At 35.1% G+C, this 18493-nt stretch overlaps 1 protein-coding gene across 1 annotated transcript in view; it reads left to right on the top strand.

Moving 5' to 3' along the window:
- Positions 1 to 18493, top strand: part of LOC118694662 (dynein axonemal heavy chain 5-like) — a 149647-nt gene that overhangs the window by 3380 nt on the left and 127774 nt on the right. The window contains exons 3-19 of the mRNA XM_054517570.1: positions 629 to 738; positions 2204 to 2380; positions 2490 to 2564; positions 4862 to 4948; positions 6067 to 6138; positions 6802 to 6903; positions 7821 to 8007; positions 8828 to 8993; positions 9105 to 9198; positions 10343 to 10441; positions 11786 to 11967; positions 13793 to 13912; positions 14599 to 14800; positions 16233 to 16328; positions 17058 to 17231; positions 17324 to 17413; positions 17871 to 18026. Of these exons, the coding sequence (XP_054373545.1) occupies positions 629 to 738; positions 2204 to 2380; positions 2490 to 2564; positions 4862 to 4948; positions 6067 to 6138; positions 6802 to 6903; positions 7821 to 8007; positions 8828 to 8993; positions 9105 to 9198; positions 10343 to 10441; positions 11786 to 11967; positions 13793 to 13912; positions 14599 to 14800; positions 16233 to 16328; positions 17058 to 17231; positions 17324 to 17413; positions 17871 to 18026 (2189 nt within the window). The remainder of the gene's footprint in view (positions 1 to 628; positions 739 to 2203; positions 2381 to 2489; positions 2565 to 4861; positions 4949 to 6066; positions 6139 to 6801; positions 6904 to 7820; positions 8008 to 8827; positions 8994 to 9104; positions 9199 to 10342; positions 10442 to 11785; positions 11968 to 13792; positions 13913 to 14598; positions 14801 to 16232; positions 16329 to 17057; positions 17232 to 17323; positions 17414 to 17870; positions 18027 to 18493) is intronic.

The following is an 18493-nucleotide window of genomic DNA, read 5'->3' as shown; positions in this document are numbered from 1 at the left end:
TGTACAGAAGAGGGAGTCAAGCTCTTCTCCACAGTGTCCAGTGATGGGACCAGAGGCAATAAATGGTGGAAACTGAAACACAGGAGGTCCTCTCTGAACATCAGGAATCACTGTAAAGGTGACCGAGCACTGGCGCAGATTGCCCAGGGAGGTTATGGAGTCTCCATGCTTGGAGATACTCAAAAGACATATGGAAACTGTCCTGGACAGCTGGCTTTAAGTAACCCTGCTTAAGCAGTATCCCTTCCAATCCCAACCATTCTATGTCAACCAGATCCTGTGCATATTAATCAGGAAAAAGAGATACAATCTGATAGAAAATTTATATGGAAATCAGTGCTATTAGAATTCGAGTTTTAGTCACAATCTTATTATTTATATAAAATAGATTAAACAGTAATTCATGGAAGTTTGGTGAGCTGCTCATAAGCATTACTGCATGCTCCACTGGAGATCCTATTTGCTGCCAATGATGGGATGTAAATATCATTTTTTGAGAAATAAAATGGTCTCATTTTCCCCAGTATGAGAAGACGTTAGCTAGCAAATATGAAGACACAACACTGCAGGTATTGTAAATGCATTTGTTGTACTTGAATAATTAGAACGTATAATTTCTTTTGACTAGAGACAGAGAGCAAGTATAGACATGGAGGGAACCTGAGGACAAGGAGCAGCGAGCTAGGATCTGCTGTCACAGGATCATCTCTGACTACTGTTCTTCCGGCAAGTGTTTTTGTTCTAAAACAGGTGGTGACTCAACTACCTTTTGTCCACTAAATGTTCTTCTATATAGATTTTCTTTAAGTCTTCACTGACAAAAGCTTATCTAATATTGAAGCATGCTGAGTTCCTTCAGTCTCTGTTAATTGCAAGGAAAAATAAACAGTGAACCACTCAAAAGTGTCTACAGTGTTAGGGCACTGACTTTCTGTGCTCATAATGTGTATTGCTCAAATTTTGGCTTCTTTGACATATTTTTTTATCATCCCCTGGTTAATACCCTTCCTTTGCCGTGATGAAAATGAGTGTTGTTTGAGAATACTTGAATAAGGTCAAACTTAATCAGGGAAGGCATATGCAAAAAAAGAGATCCAGTTGTTGACATGGAAACCAGAGATGATAAAAGAGTGACAGAGTTGAATTGGGAACTACATAGTGAATCACAATTAGCTTTTAAAGATATCAAAAGGGTACTGACCAACAACTACAGGTATTCACATATTGTCACTGTTTCCTGCTGTCTAAGAGGTTCAGGTAGAGAGTAGGTGAAAAACATCCATTCAGAGTCTGTGGTAAGACCAAATGGTAGGAAGCAAAGGTGCAAGTTGGTCAGCTTTCTTGTTTTTTAATCCAAGAGTAGGGTTGATTAATTACAATTCCAGTTAGTGTAGAGTACTGGGAAGTGATGTAATTTATCTTTTTTTCTCTCCAGTAAAAACTGTAAGGTACAGAGACACTTGAGACATTTCCACACTCCAGATACTCATGTCAGTGGGAGCTGTGTGTAGAGGGAAATGATCTGTGTGGTTACTTATTTACCCAAATCTTTAGTTTTCCATATATCTTCCGAGGATTTTCTGTTGACTTAAAAATGTTAGTCACCATATCTATTTTCAGTCTTGTTCACACTGATAGGAAGATTTTGAAAATACTCTTTTTACATAAATCTCCCTCTTTATAATTGCACTGCTGCCTTTATATGATCTGTAAATTAATCATCAAATGTATATTTATTCCTGCAGTAACTGATTTTATAGTGATTTTGTTTGTTTATTTCCTTTAGGGTAATAACTTGATACTATACATTAAAATGCAGGCAGTGTAGAGATCGATTCCAAATCTGGAATATGGACATATAGAAGTTTGGAACCTAGATTCACAAAGCTGAGATTTGAATGAGAGCTGTGATAGTGCTAAATTTATATTGTGACCTTGCTGGAACCATATTTGGTTCTGAGATCCTGGAGTTTCAGATATGTAGTTTTCATAGCAGCTTTATACTGAGAAATAATTCTGGACTAGCAAATTAATTATTACTGTTCTTTTCCCTGTACATTCCTTACATGTAATTTTTTCATGTTTCTGATAGATATGTAGTTTATGAAACCAGCTTAAAGATCGACAATATAAAATACAATATTTAAGTGAGGAAAAATAATCTTTTTATAACAAAATTCTATTTTGTAGCCCCACTGTTAAGAAAAGTAAAGTACTTTCCAGTGGAAGCAGAGAAGAACTAGCCAAGCAAGCCAAAGAAACCAAAGAGGAGAGAAGAGCTCAGATAGATGGAAGACACAGGTATTTGATATCAAGATTAGCAGATGGGATAGACTTAAGTGAGCAGCAAGTGGAGGAGACTATTATTTCTGATAACAAGGTAAATACTGATTAAATTGTTATTACAAGAAATATTTCCAAAATTTCCAGTGATTTGAAGCTATCTCACAATTATCTACAATTGTCTTTTTTTTTTTTTTTCTTTTTAGTTTCAACTAATAGAACAGTTCTTTGCCCCTTGTGGACTTAAAAAGTTGCTCTTCTTTTACCAAGATGTACTGCAGGTATGTTTCCATTATTGCTTCTGCAAAAGCAAATTTGCATTTTTAAAAAAATAAATCGCATGACTTGCAGAATTCAGAAAATCTTAATGGATCTTTTGTTTTGCTATTTATGCCAGTGTGGAAAGAATTTGGACCTCACTGTTAAAATACTTCCATCTTGGCTTACATAGAAATTGCAGGATGCCTTGGGGTGTAGTTTGACACTGTTCTTGTTTTCACAAAAGAAAACTTTAAAATTGCCAAGTAGAGTAAAAATTCAGATTTCAAAAGTAATAAAGATAATTGAGACAAAGTGTTAATGGTATTCAGAGTTTAAAATACTAGATTAGCTAGCATAAGTATTATAGGAATGGGGGAGCTGTCTGTGTAAGAACCAGTTTATTTTCTTTTGAACTGCACCAACTCCACTATGGACAAAGCACTCATTCAAGAGGGTGAAAAATGATTCAATTTCCTTCTAAATTAAGGTGGCATCATGTTCAGGTCTGCCCCATTCTGCAGAAAATAAGCTTAGAAAACTGTGACTAGAAATAAGACGGTTGTGGTCCCCAAGTTGTATTTTTCTCCCTTTAAATTTTGAGAAAGAGAAGCCTCTGCATAAAAAGTGAAATATTTTGTTCAGCTTCCACTGAGTGTGTGATATCAGAGGGTGCCAAGTGACCTTGACATTGTCTAACACAACTGTTGTGGGCTTCCAGAACTGCAGAAGTCCTTCATCAGTCCTTTCAAATTGTGCAGTGAGGAGCCATGGGAGAGCTAATTCACCCTGCACTGGTATTTTGGGCTCGTTGAGGAGAAAAACTCCTCAACTGAAAATTCTGGATCATCAGTTAAATGCAGAATGAATTACAGAATCATTATAACTTAGATAAATTAAAAAAACTTTTGAGTGTAACTGGAATTGCTTAGAGACTTTGCAAAGCACAGAATGAGCTGTGCTGTCAAAACAGTTTAATCAGTTTTTCATTACACTGAGACTAGGTATGAGCATTTCTGCGATGAATGTCTTGTTCTCTGACTTAAGTCAAGATGAAACTAAAAATCTTGACATTGTTTTCCTTAACTGACAAATCAGGAATAAATGCCTGGTCTGGGTTAAATGAAATGTTTCATTGCTGCATTTAATTTTATTTTATTTTGACCCTTTTAACCATTAAAAAAAAAGTGAGAGTTCTGTTTCAGAAGCAGCATAGCATAAAAATGTTTCTGATGGAAAGTATAAATGCCATCTCTAGCATCTTCCACCACATTCTGATGACTGAAGAGATCTCATTAATTTGACTGTTCTGTCAACAATTTGATTTCAAGCACGTTGGAGAATTGGTATTTACTCAAGGCAGTATTAGATGTGCCCTGTCGTTCTTGAAACAAAATACTGAGCAGGGCAGACTATTGGCCTGACTAGTAGGCATGTCCTTACCAAGATTTATCAAAGATCCTTTCTTTGCTGCTTCTCATCTCTTCATCTCTCTTTTTCACCATCTTAGATGCATGATGTTCACTTGAAACCATGTGTAGGGGTCAGCAGATGCTGATTTGGGGTGGAAGTGAGGAGCCATCACACATCACATGTTCTGTCTAGCAGGAGCTGAACACTTGACTTCCTAGAAAGAAGGCTCTCCTCAGCTTTAAAGATAAATATGCCTACAAGCTTGTCCCACATTTTTTTTCTGTCACATTCTTCCAAGTTTCAACAGATTATTTTCCAAAATACATGACACATAATTAGAGGGAAGCAGGTCTTTATTAGGTTTAGGCTTTATTGTTGCTTCAAAGGGAAGAGGTTAAAGATACATGTCAGTGGAGAGGGACCAGTGGCAGCAAGGCTTCCCTGAGAGAAAGTTTTTCTATGATGTGTGGTTAAAGAAATGGGCAGAAAGCTAAATTTCTTTGTTGACAGGATCTAGCTGATGGCATTGCTTGTGAGTCCCATTGACAATTACATTTTGACTTTGCAGACTAAGCATATGATTGTTTCTGTGAGACATTCAGTGTGTTTTCATAGAGGAAGTTTCAGTAGGAATCACTTCAGATTTAATTTTGTTTTATTTTCTGAGATTTTCCCCCCTTCTTGTTTTTGTTTTTGTTGTTTTCCTGAAATAATGGGTCTGTGAAACTGTTTACTGGGATTCAGGCAAAGCTTGTTCTCCAGAGAATGCAAACTTCATGATTTCTATCTGGGAATTACAAAGTGAATCAAAATGGACTTAGTTATAATTCACATATTCAAATGGAGGAAGCATTTGTATGATATAGATTTTACTTTATTAACCTCCTATTTGTATTTTAATTGCTAGCAAAAGTCGAATGCATCATTGAGGCCAGATGGGTCAACAAACAACTTGCCTCAGAAGAATTTATTTATTACCATGGGTTCCACAGAGGTATGGTTGAAAAAATCTTTAGATGACACTTTAAAAGTAAAATATTGAAAAGGCTTAACAGTTCTGCAGTGTTACACAATTTTTTGTAATCCTTGGATAGATATTTCGGTACTTACTCGCTGTTCTTATAATGCAGGGTCTCCCAGCATTTCTTGAGCTGAGGTTGGCCTTCATCAGTAAAGAAGTAGTGATTTCACTGTCTGAGAGGAGAGCAGGTCAAATAAATCCTTGTTAAAAAATTGCAGATCCTAACAATTTTTTTATGACTGCATATTAAGTGTTTTCCAGGGCTTGTACACTTCTAGTTTAAAAGTGCATTTCTCAGTGGTTTTCTATGCCCTTTCATATAATAATGCTGCACATTACTCAAAAAATACCTTTAATAAATCCTTTCTTCCATTCAAATTCTTGTAATAACCTCCTCCCTGTAATATCTAAGCATTAGTCAGCAGCATATTCAGAGTCACCATTAAGATTTTTGATTAATTTTGATTTTTTCCATCTCTTTTGGGGGAAATTGGCTCTTCATATACAATGGTCTTTGAATATGGCCTGGTGATGCTTTGGTTTTCATTTTAATTATTATTGTTGCTGTTTCTTGTCAGCTGCAAAGAGCTTGTGTTAACATTGTAATGCTAGAGAAGACATAGCAGAAGAATTCTTTCTTGCTTTCAGGGGAAAAGTGAGTTTCATCCTCTGCCAATTGGACCAACTAGAATGAATTTTCAAATTTGTGGCAGTTGAGTTTTTATTAGGTTTGTTATTAGGTTTAATGGATAAATAAACAAAGTAAGCATCTTTCAAGTACAATAACAAGAAATAGCCTAGCTCACAAGCTCTCCCTGTACTGCATTTTCTTAGTAGAGGTTACAACATTGAACCAGTCTGTGCAAAAGGGCATTTTTGGCATTCTTGTGTCAGACAGGGAAAAACCAGTATTTGATTTGAGAAGGACAGATTTTCAAATATCCTGCAAACAATTTCACTATCTCTTTTAGTAATTTATTTTTTACAGTTTTTTTTTTCAGCACATTTTTACGGTAGGTAAATTTTAAAGTAAAATACTTCATTGTATACTTGTACTCTTTTTAACTGTATGCATTTGGTCCTATTTTCAGGACTTTACAGGAACTTGTGCATTTTTCCTAAGAACATCAGATGAAGTTATAACTGCATCAAATGTCTCTCAGGTCAGAGCAAACTCATGCAGTATTCACATGTTCATATTTTCTCAGACCTTTATTCATGCACCTGGAGTCAGAAAAAATAGGGAATGCTTTCATGAAAATGTCTAGTTGTATGATTAACAGAAGTTCTTTTTCATAAGTGTAAGCATTTGTGATAAAGTGAAATTCTAATGATTTATAAATGAGCTACTGCAGTAGCTCATTTATTAATCATTAGAGATATATATATATATAATACTGCAATACTGCAGTATTATTAAACTCCAAGATTTTAATTGATAAAAACCATTATTAATTAGTCATTAAAATATAAATTTTAATGACAATAGGGAATAAGGACCTAAAGTGGAAGATTTTAAGTAATGAGCCTTAATTATTGAAATGCTGCACTTAAACTCTGTCTTTTAGACTTTTAAAACTTATCTCTTTTAAAAGACTTTCAAGAGATAAGTCTTGAAACTAACATAAGGTTTTCCCAGCCTCTCACATAAAAGTACTGTGTTGTGTATAAAAAAGTACTGTAACAGCCTTTTCTGACTTTCAGAGATACTCATGTTGCATAGTTAGGGACTGTGAATGTGTCTGCCACGTATCTAAATTTCACTCAAATAGTGTAATGCTGCAGAGGTCGACATGCATTGTGCTAATTTTTGTTTCTTCCCAAAGGAGGTGAATTTTGGCATGTTTGACTGTACTAATGGAAATATCCTTCAGGGCCTGGAATTCTTCTTGTCCCAGATCATGATACCGGCACTGAAATCCCAACAGGTAATCAAACAATCAGTCTTTTTTTCTCAAGAACACATGCAAGTAAGGCATGTCGCTGCTGCAATCCTTTTTGTGCATCTCTTGGACCTAGAACAGTGGATATAAGAAGATAAAAGTCTAACACAGGCTTTTATGAGGATAATGCAATTTGTACATATACAAATGTTTGAAATTCATGTAGCTACTCTTTATTTTCAGCAATAGTGCCAGCTTTAATTATTATGACAAAGGAGAATATAACACAGCAACCATGGCAAGTTAAAGCCATGATGGCTTTATGAAAACTAGATTAAACCTGGATTGTAAGAAGTGTCAAGTCCTGGCAGCACAAGGGATCACTCTATGACTTTATTCTTGGAGACAGCATGAACAGTGTTATATTCAGAATATCCAGCTTCTTTGAGTTGTCCTCATTCTGTGGCACTTGTAAAGCATCAGTTTGTTCAGGTGCCTCTGGAAGCACGTGATCAGAGGTGGCAAGTACAAAGAAGCTCACTGTCTGCTAAGAATGATGGTGTTGTATGCTGCTACCATACACTGTCATTTTCTCTCCCCAGGAGCAGAAAGGGACTTTAGAGTCTGTTTTCTCTGTTCAGAAGGAGAAAAATAAAACTAAACAAATTACAATCCAGTGTGAAATCAGTGACATCTGACTTCAGAGTCAAGTCAGAGTGAAGTCAGAGACTTTTATTTCTTAGAGCCTCTTCCTTTTCTGTCTCTTCTTGTCTTACCAAGTAATTAAATCAATGCACGCTTTAAAGTATTGATGAGTATATTTTAAAGGTCATGTTGATAAGTCTTTATATACTGCCATGAATAAGAAATAGTTTTCTAATGAAAAATACCTTTTGTGGTAAAAAAAAAAAAGGAAGCATGACCCTCACTTTTTTGGTTTTTGCATAAATCAAAATAATCAGAACTGGGGAGCTGTGAAAGAAGGCTTGAAGAGCAGCCAGATACAAGAGTTTCTGTATGCAGTGGATAAATTCGTGGGTACTTTGTCATCATCTAGACAGAATATAGAAGATAAAATTCAGCTCACAAAAGTGGATATTGATGTTTATGTCAGAAACTTACAGAACCCCTCTGACTATATAACTGCAGGTGAGTAATTCCAACACCAAAGCAAACAAAATGATGCTGTTTATAAAATAAATGTTATAAGTAAAAATTTACTTTGAAGAATTAATTAATTTTCCCTGAGCTGTTTACATTTTTCTTACTCTTGCCAGGTTTCTGATTGTTTAATTATAAGACCATCAATCATTTGCCCATAATTTAGTTCATAGATCTTGAAGAATTAGGTAGTTGCTTGACATATCATGCAAGCAGTTGTCTGAATCCCTCCTAGATTACTAGCCCAAAAAAATGTGAAAGACAGAAATCAGAAAGAAATCAGACAGAAAGACAGAGTTTCCTGAAATTTCACACAATGACAGCTCTGGGAATATGTTTATGTTTATGTTTAACTACTAGCCAAGTAGTTGCTGAGTAAATCCATATACTAGTGTGTGTACTATTCACTTTCTTTGATACTGGGAAAATCCTATCCAATGTTGTCTGACTCTGTGAATAAAACCACCTGTATTTATAAAAAAAATACTTATTTACATATATGTTTTTGTAATAAAAAGAGTAGTTATGTCTCTTTCAAAAATAGCTTTCTATCATTTCTTATGAACTCACTGTATTTCTAACAGTTTCCATTGTAAAGGATATGCAATAGTAACAGAGTAGGGAGACACAAGTGTTATCTGTGTGCACCTTGTTACAGTCTTAATATTTTCCTGCTGGTCAGTGATTCAAAGATACAGAGTTTACATAGTCTCAGATTATGTTTGGCAAGAACACTTAGCTTCTGGAGTCTAAATTTCTGTGTTTATTTTTTGGTGCTTATAAAACTGTCAATTCTATGGTTTTGAAGGCACTAACAGAGAGGTCACTGAGAAACTTGAAGAAGTGGTCATGATTTGGACCAAACAGATTCAACAAGTTTTAGTGGAGAGTAAACAAATTAGAAGAGAAGCTGATGATGTTGGTCCATCTGCAGAGCTGGAACACTGGAAGTCAAGAATGTCATCATTTAACAGGTGAAATTCCTGCATTATTTCTCACAGAGTCTTAAAAAAGAGGATTTTTTAAAAATAAGTGTAAACTTTTATTCCAGAGAGAGAGTATTAAGTATGTATCTTTCTTCAAAGCCTTTTAGATGAGATCAAGAGTTCAAGAGTAAAGAAAATTATAAGTATTCTTCAGGCAGCAAGATCAAAGACATTACAACAGTGGAAGGAACTGGTAATTACTACTTTCTAATTAGAATTTTAAATTATTACAACACTGTATTTGTGATATATAGAGAACTGAACACAATACTAAAAATAAAAATAACTTTCAGTGTTTATGCTGGTTTTAAACTGTGATTTATTATCCATTTGTTGGAACATATAGCATCAATGATCCTGAAATTAAATAGGTAACTTGAAAAGAAGTCAGTGCTTTTATAATGTTGCTTTTATTAACATTATGAGTGGAAAGGTTGTGTGAAAGTAAAGCAGTACAATATTTTCTGTCTCTGACCAGCTGAACCCTATGCAGGCCAACTGTAGAAGTCTAAAAGTCCTTCATGATGCTTTTAGAATTGTTGAGAGCAGACTTCTAGTGGCACAACTGCTGCTTCATATAAGTGGATACCTGTAATGTAAACTCATCAGGCACAATTGTGGGCAAGCCAGAAAACAAGCTGTAGATCATATACAGTCAATGAGACCCCCACCCACCCCCACCCCCAGAATGTAGTTCTTCTATTGCTTAAGAAAGTATTCTACTGTTTTAAGAATAGACCGGGAAAAGTTTTTGATTTTGTGATTACATATTTGCAGACTTTTACGATAAATGGAATTTGGATAAAAAAAAGTGTTTGTACAGAACCAGAACAAGCCAAGGATGATGAACTACATTTCTTTCTTCCTATGAACTAGCCCACTAAATAGTGAATAGTTCCACCTGACATGAACATAAGGATATACAGGCATTAGTTGTGAACTCATTGTCCCTCACAAATACTTATTAAACAACGTTGGGAAGCACCCTGGTCACATTTCAGGGATCTTGTCTGAGTTCTGTAAAATGGTTCCTGTGCAGAAACCTTTCTAAAATCTAAGTTGGATCCATGAGGAGGAAAAAGCTTTGGAGGTCTAAGTAAGGACTTCCTGTAAACCACATCCAAAACGTGCTGACCTCGGAAGATCTTACCAATTTTTGCATGTAGAAGCAGTTATTTCTCCTGTGAAAAATAAATAGCATATTTGAAAGCACTTCTGTGGGAAAGTGTTTGCAAGATTTAATCATAGCCTTGTGTGCTGTAAAAGAGAAAGAACCTGTTCAGAAAATTTTCACAGTAATAATTCTATTCCCTTCATTTTTTTTCTCATCCGTTCAGGATCATAGTATAACAACTGCTGCCAATGAAGCTAAGGACAATGTGAGATATTTATATACGTTGGATAAATTTTTTGGTCCACTTGCCCATGCTTCACCTGTAAGTACTATAAAGGCACTTAATGTGAAATTCAAAAAAGAAAGGAAAGGGCTTTTGTTGCTGTAAAAAAGCTATTTTTCCTTTTAATATTTAACTCTAAATCATTAGTGGACAGTTTAACTCCTTCGTCATTAGTTAATTGAGCCTACTGATTTTAAGTTAACCAGATAATAATGATAATAGTGCCTTTTTTTTAAGGAGTTATCATTCCGGAAGATAATTGAAGGATATGAAAAAACTAAGCATCAGATTGTGTTTTTCTTAACCCAGTAATGAGCTGAATTGCCTTTGTGAGCTTGGGTCTCACATATGGCAGCTCTTCTGTCTGCATGCTTTAGTTAGGTATTACTTGTGATTGTTTTATTGCAAAAATCATAAAATGATCTTAAATCTTGGGTTGAACTGAAATTCAGTTCAATTGAACTGAAATAAGTGGTTAACTTCCACTTATTTTACAGGTTAAAGCTCTTTCTCTTGTAGGTTGCACTGTCAATAAAATTTATTTTCATAACCATATGAGTCTCAGAGTTCATTTTTTAAAGTGAGAATATGATACAGACACCAGATAAAAATGTCTAAGCTTGCATAGTTCAGAACATTTACACATAATCCAACTGGTAACAATTTTTCTAAATAATATTTTCAAAGCTTGATCTCTTTTGAATCCATTCTGGTATTTTACACTGGATTTCTTCTGTAAATATTCACTGTTCTGCCATATTGGATTTGACTTTTAGATGCCTTTACCATACTTTTAAAATTCTTTTCTAGACCAGTCTCTTGTTCTGGGTTCTCAGTGTATCTGGCTTGCATGCATTTCTCTGAAATATTTCTATGGGATAGAAAACTCTATAGTTCAGTGTCCAGTGAAAGTGAGATTATTTTTGCCTTGCCTCCCCATTCTGGATTTCCCTTCTGTACAAATCTAGAGAAGATGAGCAAAGGCCAACTTTCTTGTTGTCCTTCTACAGAAATCGAGCTCTTTTCCAGCAGTGTATGGCCTCTTTTCTCAGGTAGTATATTCCTTTGCAAGGCAGATTACAGCACCTTTTTATACTGGAGGCTATGGCCAAGCCGAGTAGAGCCTCTGGTTTTCCTGTGGAAAATTCCAATCTTTAAAAGACCTATTTACTTATTCATTGCCCTTTTTTCTATGCTTTTTGACTTGGTCAAGGGGTGATAGTGAATTGGATGGTCTATTTTGTAATGGCAAAACCACTAAAAGATGTTTGTCCACCAATAAACATATTCCCAGAGCTGTCATTGTGTGAAATTTTAGGAAACTTTGTCTTTCTGTCTGATTTCTTTCTGATTTCTGTCTTTCCCATTTTTTTGCTGTTATAGGTAACAGTGATGGAGCACATTCCCAGTTTAATGAACGTTGTCTTTATGATCTACTGTACATCGCCACACTACAACACGTCAGAGCACATGACATCCCTGTTGCTTAAAATCACCAATCAAATGATTAACACATGCAAGACCTATCTATGTGAAGGGGTTTCAAAAATCTGGGACCTTGACAGGTGATAAAATTTTAATAATTTCATTTTCTGTTGTTGACATTAGAAGTAAAATTACAGATTAATCATCAAGATTATTAATGGGTAAATTTAAGTAGCCCTTTGTCCTCCTACTAGTCACTGATTCCTATGTTAATTTTAAGCTGGCAACTACTAATTCTGTGTAGAATTAAATACTCTGCAAAAACTAATTTACAATGTGTTTTGAAAATACCTGTTCTTGGAAACTGTGCAATACATGCTAATATGCAACGCTCGATATATTGCCCACATGGATTTTTTAGACCAAAACACACTTAAGAAATTGGAACTGGGAGCTGAAATACTTCCTAAAAAAGCTCCAAGGACAGACTGGCAAAGTTCCATCCAGGATTTATATTTTGCTGTTACTGGACATGAAATTCAGTTTGAGGAAGGGAGCAATATGTAGCAGGACCAAAATCACAACTCAGTTGTATTGTGGGACATTTCAGGGAAGGGATGAGTTAGCTGCTCTACAGCTACTTGTTCAAGTGCTACACTCAGCATAAATGAAAGCCCAGAGGTGTTTGTATGAAACTTATTCATTGGGTAGTGAATGCTGATGTCACTGGCAGAACAAATGTAGCTGAAGGATGACAAGTGCAGGTAACATAGGAAGAACACATACTGTAAGAACAGATCAATTATTTTCATGCAAAAAAAGGAGAGGGAAACCACCTAGAGGAGTTAAGATGAACATGACATCTGAATTTGTCAACTAGGAAATTGATAATTGGAATAGTCTTTTGGAATAGTCTAACTGGAGTAACATTAAGGGTATTGACATGAAAAGGAAAAGGTTCATCAAGCTTCATCAAAGCAGATAGTCAGGATGTCTCTGCTTAAATTCCAGCCAAGTCAAAGTGACACTGAGGTAACAGGCTAGGAGACATAAAAGTAAATCTAGCAATTTTGATTCCTCATGTATTTTAGTGAAGATAAAGGGAAGTTTTCAGAAATTACCTGTAGTCAATTAAGTACTGGTTATGTTTATTCTAAAGAATTAATATAAGTAAAAGTAGAATACTTTTTTTTTGTTTATTATAGCTGAATTTATTTTAGAGACATTTTTCTAATTTATTTAATCTGCTATCCCTGCAAAAGCTTGTCCCAGTTAATGGTTTCAGCCTATAAATTTGACTATAATTTAAATCCCCAGTAATCTTTTGGAAGATGAAAGACAAAGCCAAAGTGGAGGAACAGCTCTGGGCAAATGCCTTATGGCTGGTTTCCATGCCTCATCTGTGTATCTCATGTGGCACCTCAGGGTTAATGAACAATTGTGTGTGAGATGTAACTATCTGTACCCTTAGGAACTAAGCTCTTCCTGTTGTATCTTTTTAAAGAAACAAGACTCTCCTTATCCCTATTTTAGTGTGGAAAAATACTTCTCCAGTTTTGTCTACTTAGAAAAAACCCAAAGAAACAAACAAAGGAAAACAAATGAGCAATATTCAGATGAGGTGTGTGCAACTGCGCAAGATGAGGAATTTGCAAACTGCAAGCATTTGGTAGCCAGCATTAACCTGGTATACATCCTTTGTGGACTATGCCATGCAAGTCTTGGCTTGATGACAACAAAACCCAAGATAAAAATAAAAAATATCTAATATAGATAAGAGGTTCAAGTCAAAACCTTTCGACTCAAACCCATCATATGAGTGTTTTTCATGTAGTGTATAATTTTGTGTTCTTATTTTGCAAAAAAAACTTTCTTAAGTTGCGCATTTGACTAAAATATTTTATTTTTATTTCTACTCTTGAAGACCTTAGGATGATTCTCTGTCTTCTGTGTTTTCTTCCTCAGGCAAGAATTGCTAAAGAGGATACAACAATGCATTTTCCTCAAAGAAAAGTATCAAGCATCCTTTCAGAAAATTAGGGAAGAACTAAAGGAAAATCCAAGTGACAGACAGTTTGATATCAGGTAAATAATTGATGCCAATATTGAATCATATTGATGAGTACAATTTTTAAATGAGATGTTTTTATATCTGCTGGCTAAAAGAAAAGCTAAATATTCAATTAAAATTAAGTACTTTCTATAATCAGAAGATGACTTTGCAGAGTGAGTTTTTAATTTTTATTCAGGAATAAACCAGGTTTTTGCCAGTCAGTTGTTGATTCAGCACATGTCCAATAGGACTTCAGGGGAATTTAGGCATTTGTTAACTGAGTGCAAATGTATATGCATGGTATAAAATACTAAAAAGTTTGAATAATGAACATAAGTGAAAACATTCTCAGGGAATTCAGTCAGCTTTGAGCTGGGTTCTCTCTCACTATGCCAAGGAGTGTTTTACCTGTATTGACACTTAAATAATGGGGCATTTCTTGGTATTGTACATTCACGTTTTCTTCTCCTGCAAACATCTTATTTGAAAGAGTTACTCCTGTGAAATGTGGTAAAGGCTTTTAATTGTCATGTAAGGATTAAGCAATTTTTTGGTTTATATAGGTGAGTTTAAAATTTTTTGTTGATATGTAATCATTGCAGTATGATTTTTTTGGGTATATATTTAATTTGATAGCAGCTCTGGTAGAATATATGTGGGTTAAATAAAAATCTGTTGCAAATAGATTTTCATAGAAATCCCTCTTTTTTATTGCTAGTGAAAACTACATATTTGGAAAATTTGAGACCTTCTGTAAACGTTTGGAGAAGATTTCAGATATGAGCAGTACTATGGAAAGCCTTTTAGAGCTCCAGCATATAAAAATAGAAGGCATTGACAAGATCACTGCTCAATACCAGAGCATTGCTACAAATACAAAATCCAAACAGTATGATGTTCTGGACCATAGGGAAAAAGAGGTACTTACACTCAGTGTGACAATCACTCTGTTAATTCTGTGCTTTTCACTGGAGTTATGCTAAGAATACTGAATATTATAAAATTGCATATATTATTTTGCAGTAACAATAATACAAATACTCTCATATCTTTTAATGCAATTTGAAAGTGTTAGGGCAAATTTGTTTTTTACTTCAAATGCTTTTGTTAACTTTTTATAAACTAGGTTTTGTGTGATACGTAATTCCACAAACTAATTTTCCTAAGCCTGATTGTTTTGAGATGCATATATTTTGGACTGCAGAGTGAGAACTAATTTAGGTATATTAACACACCAAATACAGTTTGTGTAATTATAAATGTTACTCAGTATTATGAAAAATAATAGTAATGGCAGTGTTATAGCAAAGTTAGTATGGGCACATAATTGCGCATTTTAGAGGGAGAAGGGAATGATATCACTCCCAGTGCCACACAGAATGATAAAAACTAAACTGGCTTTTCAAATGCTCCAGTTCAATGTTTTAATCTTAGACATGCTGGAAAATGAGCTGCTTTTATTGAGCTATAGCCTGCTTGTTTTGCAGAGTTAGCGGCCTCCCAATAGAAGTTCTAGAAGTGTTTACTTACTCTCCTGCCTTCCTGAACTAAAGCTTGCCACTGTCATTAAGTTCCCTTTAAGCATTAACCTCGAGAGTTGCTTTTGGCTTTCTTCTGATTTTGATGGCTTGTCATTCTCTAATACTTGCTATGTGTTTCTCTAATACTTCCTGTGTGGCTCCTTTCTGAAAGAGGAAATGGGCTGTTCACTGGAATTTGGAGGGGTTAAAAAATGGCATGGCTTCTCTACACCTAAATGTTTGGAGCAATATCTATTATCTACTGTCTTCCCAAGCTTGTGCAGTTCTCTCTTTGGGAGAAGTTTACATTGAACTCTTTTTGTTAGACCTTCAGTATTTTGGACTCTTAAGAAAAAATTGTTGTAGATAAATGCCCAAATTACTTGTAGGAGCTGCCAAGTTTGGTAACAACCTCCATTAGTCTGCAAGGTGCTCTAGAGATCCTGCCAGTTTGCTCGCCTTCAGTGGGTTTCATACCTGGACAGTGAGCTGAGCACTCTCCTGTGGCAGGGCTGCAAGCAGCTGGTGAGTGTGCTTTGCTCTCTCTGATGAACTTACGAGTTTTCCTTGGCCTGTCTGTGTTCCTCTGTGCTCCTTTGTGCTCATGAAGATGAGGCTTTAATTATTTAACCTAGCACTGCTTATGTTTTGTTTGCTTTGCTTGGAGTGTAAATGCCTTTGCTGCTGGTGTTGTTCCTGTTCTTTTTAATGCAGTGCTGAACCCACACACTGGGTAGATAAAACAGATTCCTGAAAAGCTTCACAGAAAGGATTTTTTTTTATAAAATGAAAGCAGCATTATAGATAATTTTTTTCTTTGCTTTTATTCTAGTTTGAAAAAGATTACCTTGAATTTAAGAACCAAATTGCAGCATTGTATGAATCTATACAGGAATTTGTGGATTCCTGGTTTAAGAGCACCTTAACTGTAAGTAAGGTACCAAATGCAAACCCCTGCTTCTGGTGCTTGGAAAGGCCGAGTACCCATAGCTCCTACTGAACTGCTTCTTTACTGCCAGTGTTCTGTACTGTGCTGGTGGCTGCCTGAGGTGATGTTGGAGGACATCAAACCTATTACAAATGTTCTAGAAGTTGCTTACAGAAGTGCTGTAAAGGAATGTTCATTCTTGGTGCCAAGTGTATGTTCCATGTTTCCATTTATATAGGAATTTTATAGCCCCATATTTTGAAGTTTGTTTTCTTTCTTCATCCTGGTGTTTCCTGTTGCATTTCTAAGTTATTCCTGTTTCACTGGCATGAATAATGAAATAATATCTGCCATCTGTTTCCTTAATATCAGTATTGTTCAATGGCTCATATCTCAGTGATGATATATGAGATGTTAATGAAGTGTGAGTAAAGGTGTAGGTGTTCTACCAGAAGTGTTTGCTGAAAAAAAAGGGGAGAGGATTTGAGAGTCAAAAAAACCCCAAACGGTAGTGATAACAGTTTATTGGTTTATACAGTGGTAAGTATGTCCTGTGTGGGACAAAATATGGAAGTAAAATTCACAGACTTGTCTGGATGGATTTTTCTGTATTTCTTAGAAAACAACTTACAAATTTACATAGCATATTCTAAATTAATAAAATAATTTATGGACAATGACTTTGTGAACTGTTGTCTTCTGAAGCAAATGCTCCATCTTCCTTTTTAGACTGAACAGATGCTGGGATTTCTGATGAAGCTTGAAATAATAGGAGAAAATAACATTGATCTAAATGAGAAATATACCATTGTTCTTCAACAGTACAGCCAAGACTTAGAGTTTATTCAAAAACTCTATCAGAAGGAAAAGGAAAATCCACCTATACCACGTAATATACCACCAGTAAGAATGAAGTTAAAGAGAGAGAAAAAGTACTTTATTTCTTGAGTATTTCAAGTTAATGAAAATCTAACCTCATATCTTCTGTGTTTTAGGTAACAGGGAAGATTATGTGGGCCCAGCAATTATTCAGAAAAATTGACCATCCAATGATGTTCCTTAAAAAGAAAACCACACTTTTGAAGGTTGGAAATTAGCAGAGGAGGATCTATCCTAATCTTTCAAGGATGTTATTAAAAGAAAGACGATTTACTTATAGACTTCTGCACTCACTATTTTAGCAGCTTGTATCCAAGCTCATCCAACAGTGGAACCATTTGTATACTTTTTTCAGTTGGCCATTAGTGCCTTGTATATGTCACAATATAGACTCTGTTCTGTGAACAAGTTTGGGACGAAAAATTAGGAAAATAGTTATGTTGCTTAGAGCAATTGCATACTACAAAATAATTGAATTCCTAAATATATTGCTATGTTTCTGTGTCTTATCTTGTCTCTAAAACAGCATAATTTAGAGATTTCTATTTCTTTTGTTTTCCTGTGGAGGAGAGGAAAAGCCTCATGGAGGGCCTTTCTACTGCATTAGACTCATTGAATTGTTTGAGTGGTGCTTTTTCTTTTTTTCCTCCCTCTAAATTGCAGACAACGGAAATGAAAAAAGTTATCAAGAACTACAATAAAATGGCTGCAGTTCTTTTGGAATTTGAGATTATTTATCATAGGGCCTGGTGCAGGTTTGCTGACCAGGCTAGGAATGCTCTGTCTGCTTCCTTACTTGTCAGGCACCCAGAAACCAAGGTAAATATGATCTATTCTTTGCATTGCTGTTACATGATTTAGTATTACACGTGCTACTTAATCATATCATGGATAGACAAGAAAGCATTGAAGTAACCTTAACCCAAATAGGGCTAAAAAATGAGCTACTTGAGTTGAAATATTTTTTCCTTTTTGTGTATATTTATGATTCGCCTCATAATGTTTCTTCTTCATAAGGCTTCTGTCTTATTTGAGGTATAAAAGGGGCAGTACTCAGCAAATACATATCTACTACTGACTAATCTACTTTAGCTATTGTTTCCTTGGTCATTTTCTATGTTAACTAAAATTTTAGTCAAGGAAGGAATTTTTTGTCGGGTTGTAGTCTTTTCTGCAGTGATCAATATCACTGTGTTGAATATATTGCAGTAATTCATTAATTTGCTTTCAAAATTTATTGCTGAGGCTGAAAATTTTACCATTCTTATGTCATAGATTTTTTTCCT

Source organism: Molothrus ater, chromosome 1 (genome assembly GCF_012460135.2).
Source record: "Molothrus ater isolate BHLD 08-10-18 breed brown headed cowbird chromosome 1, BPBGC_Mater_1.1, whole genome shotgun sequence".
NCBI lineage: Eukaryota > Metazoa > Chordata > Aves > Passeriformes > Icteridae > Molothrus > Molothrus ater.
This window is presented reverse-complemented; position numbering and strand designations above follow the sequence as displayed.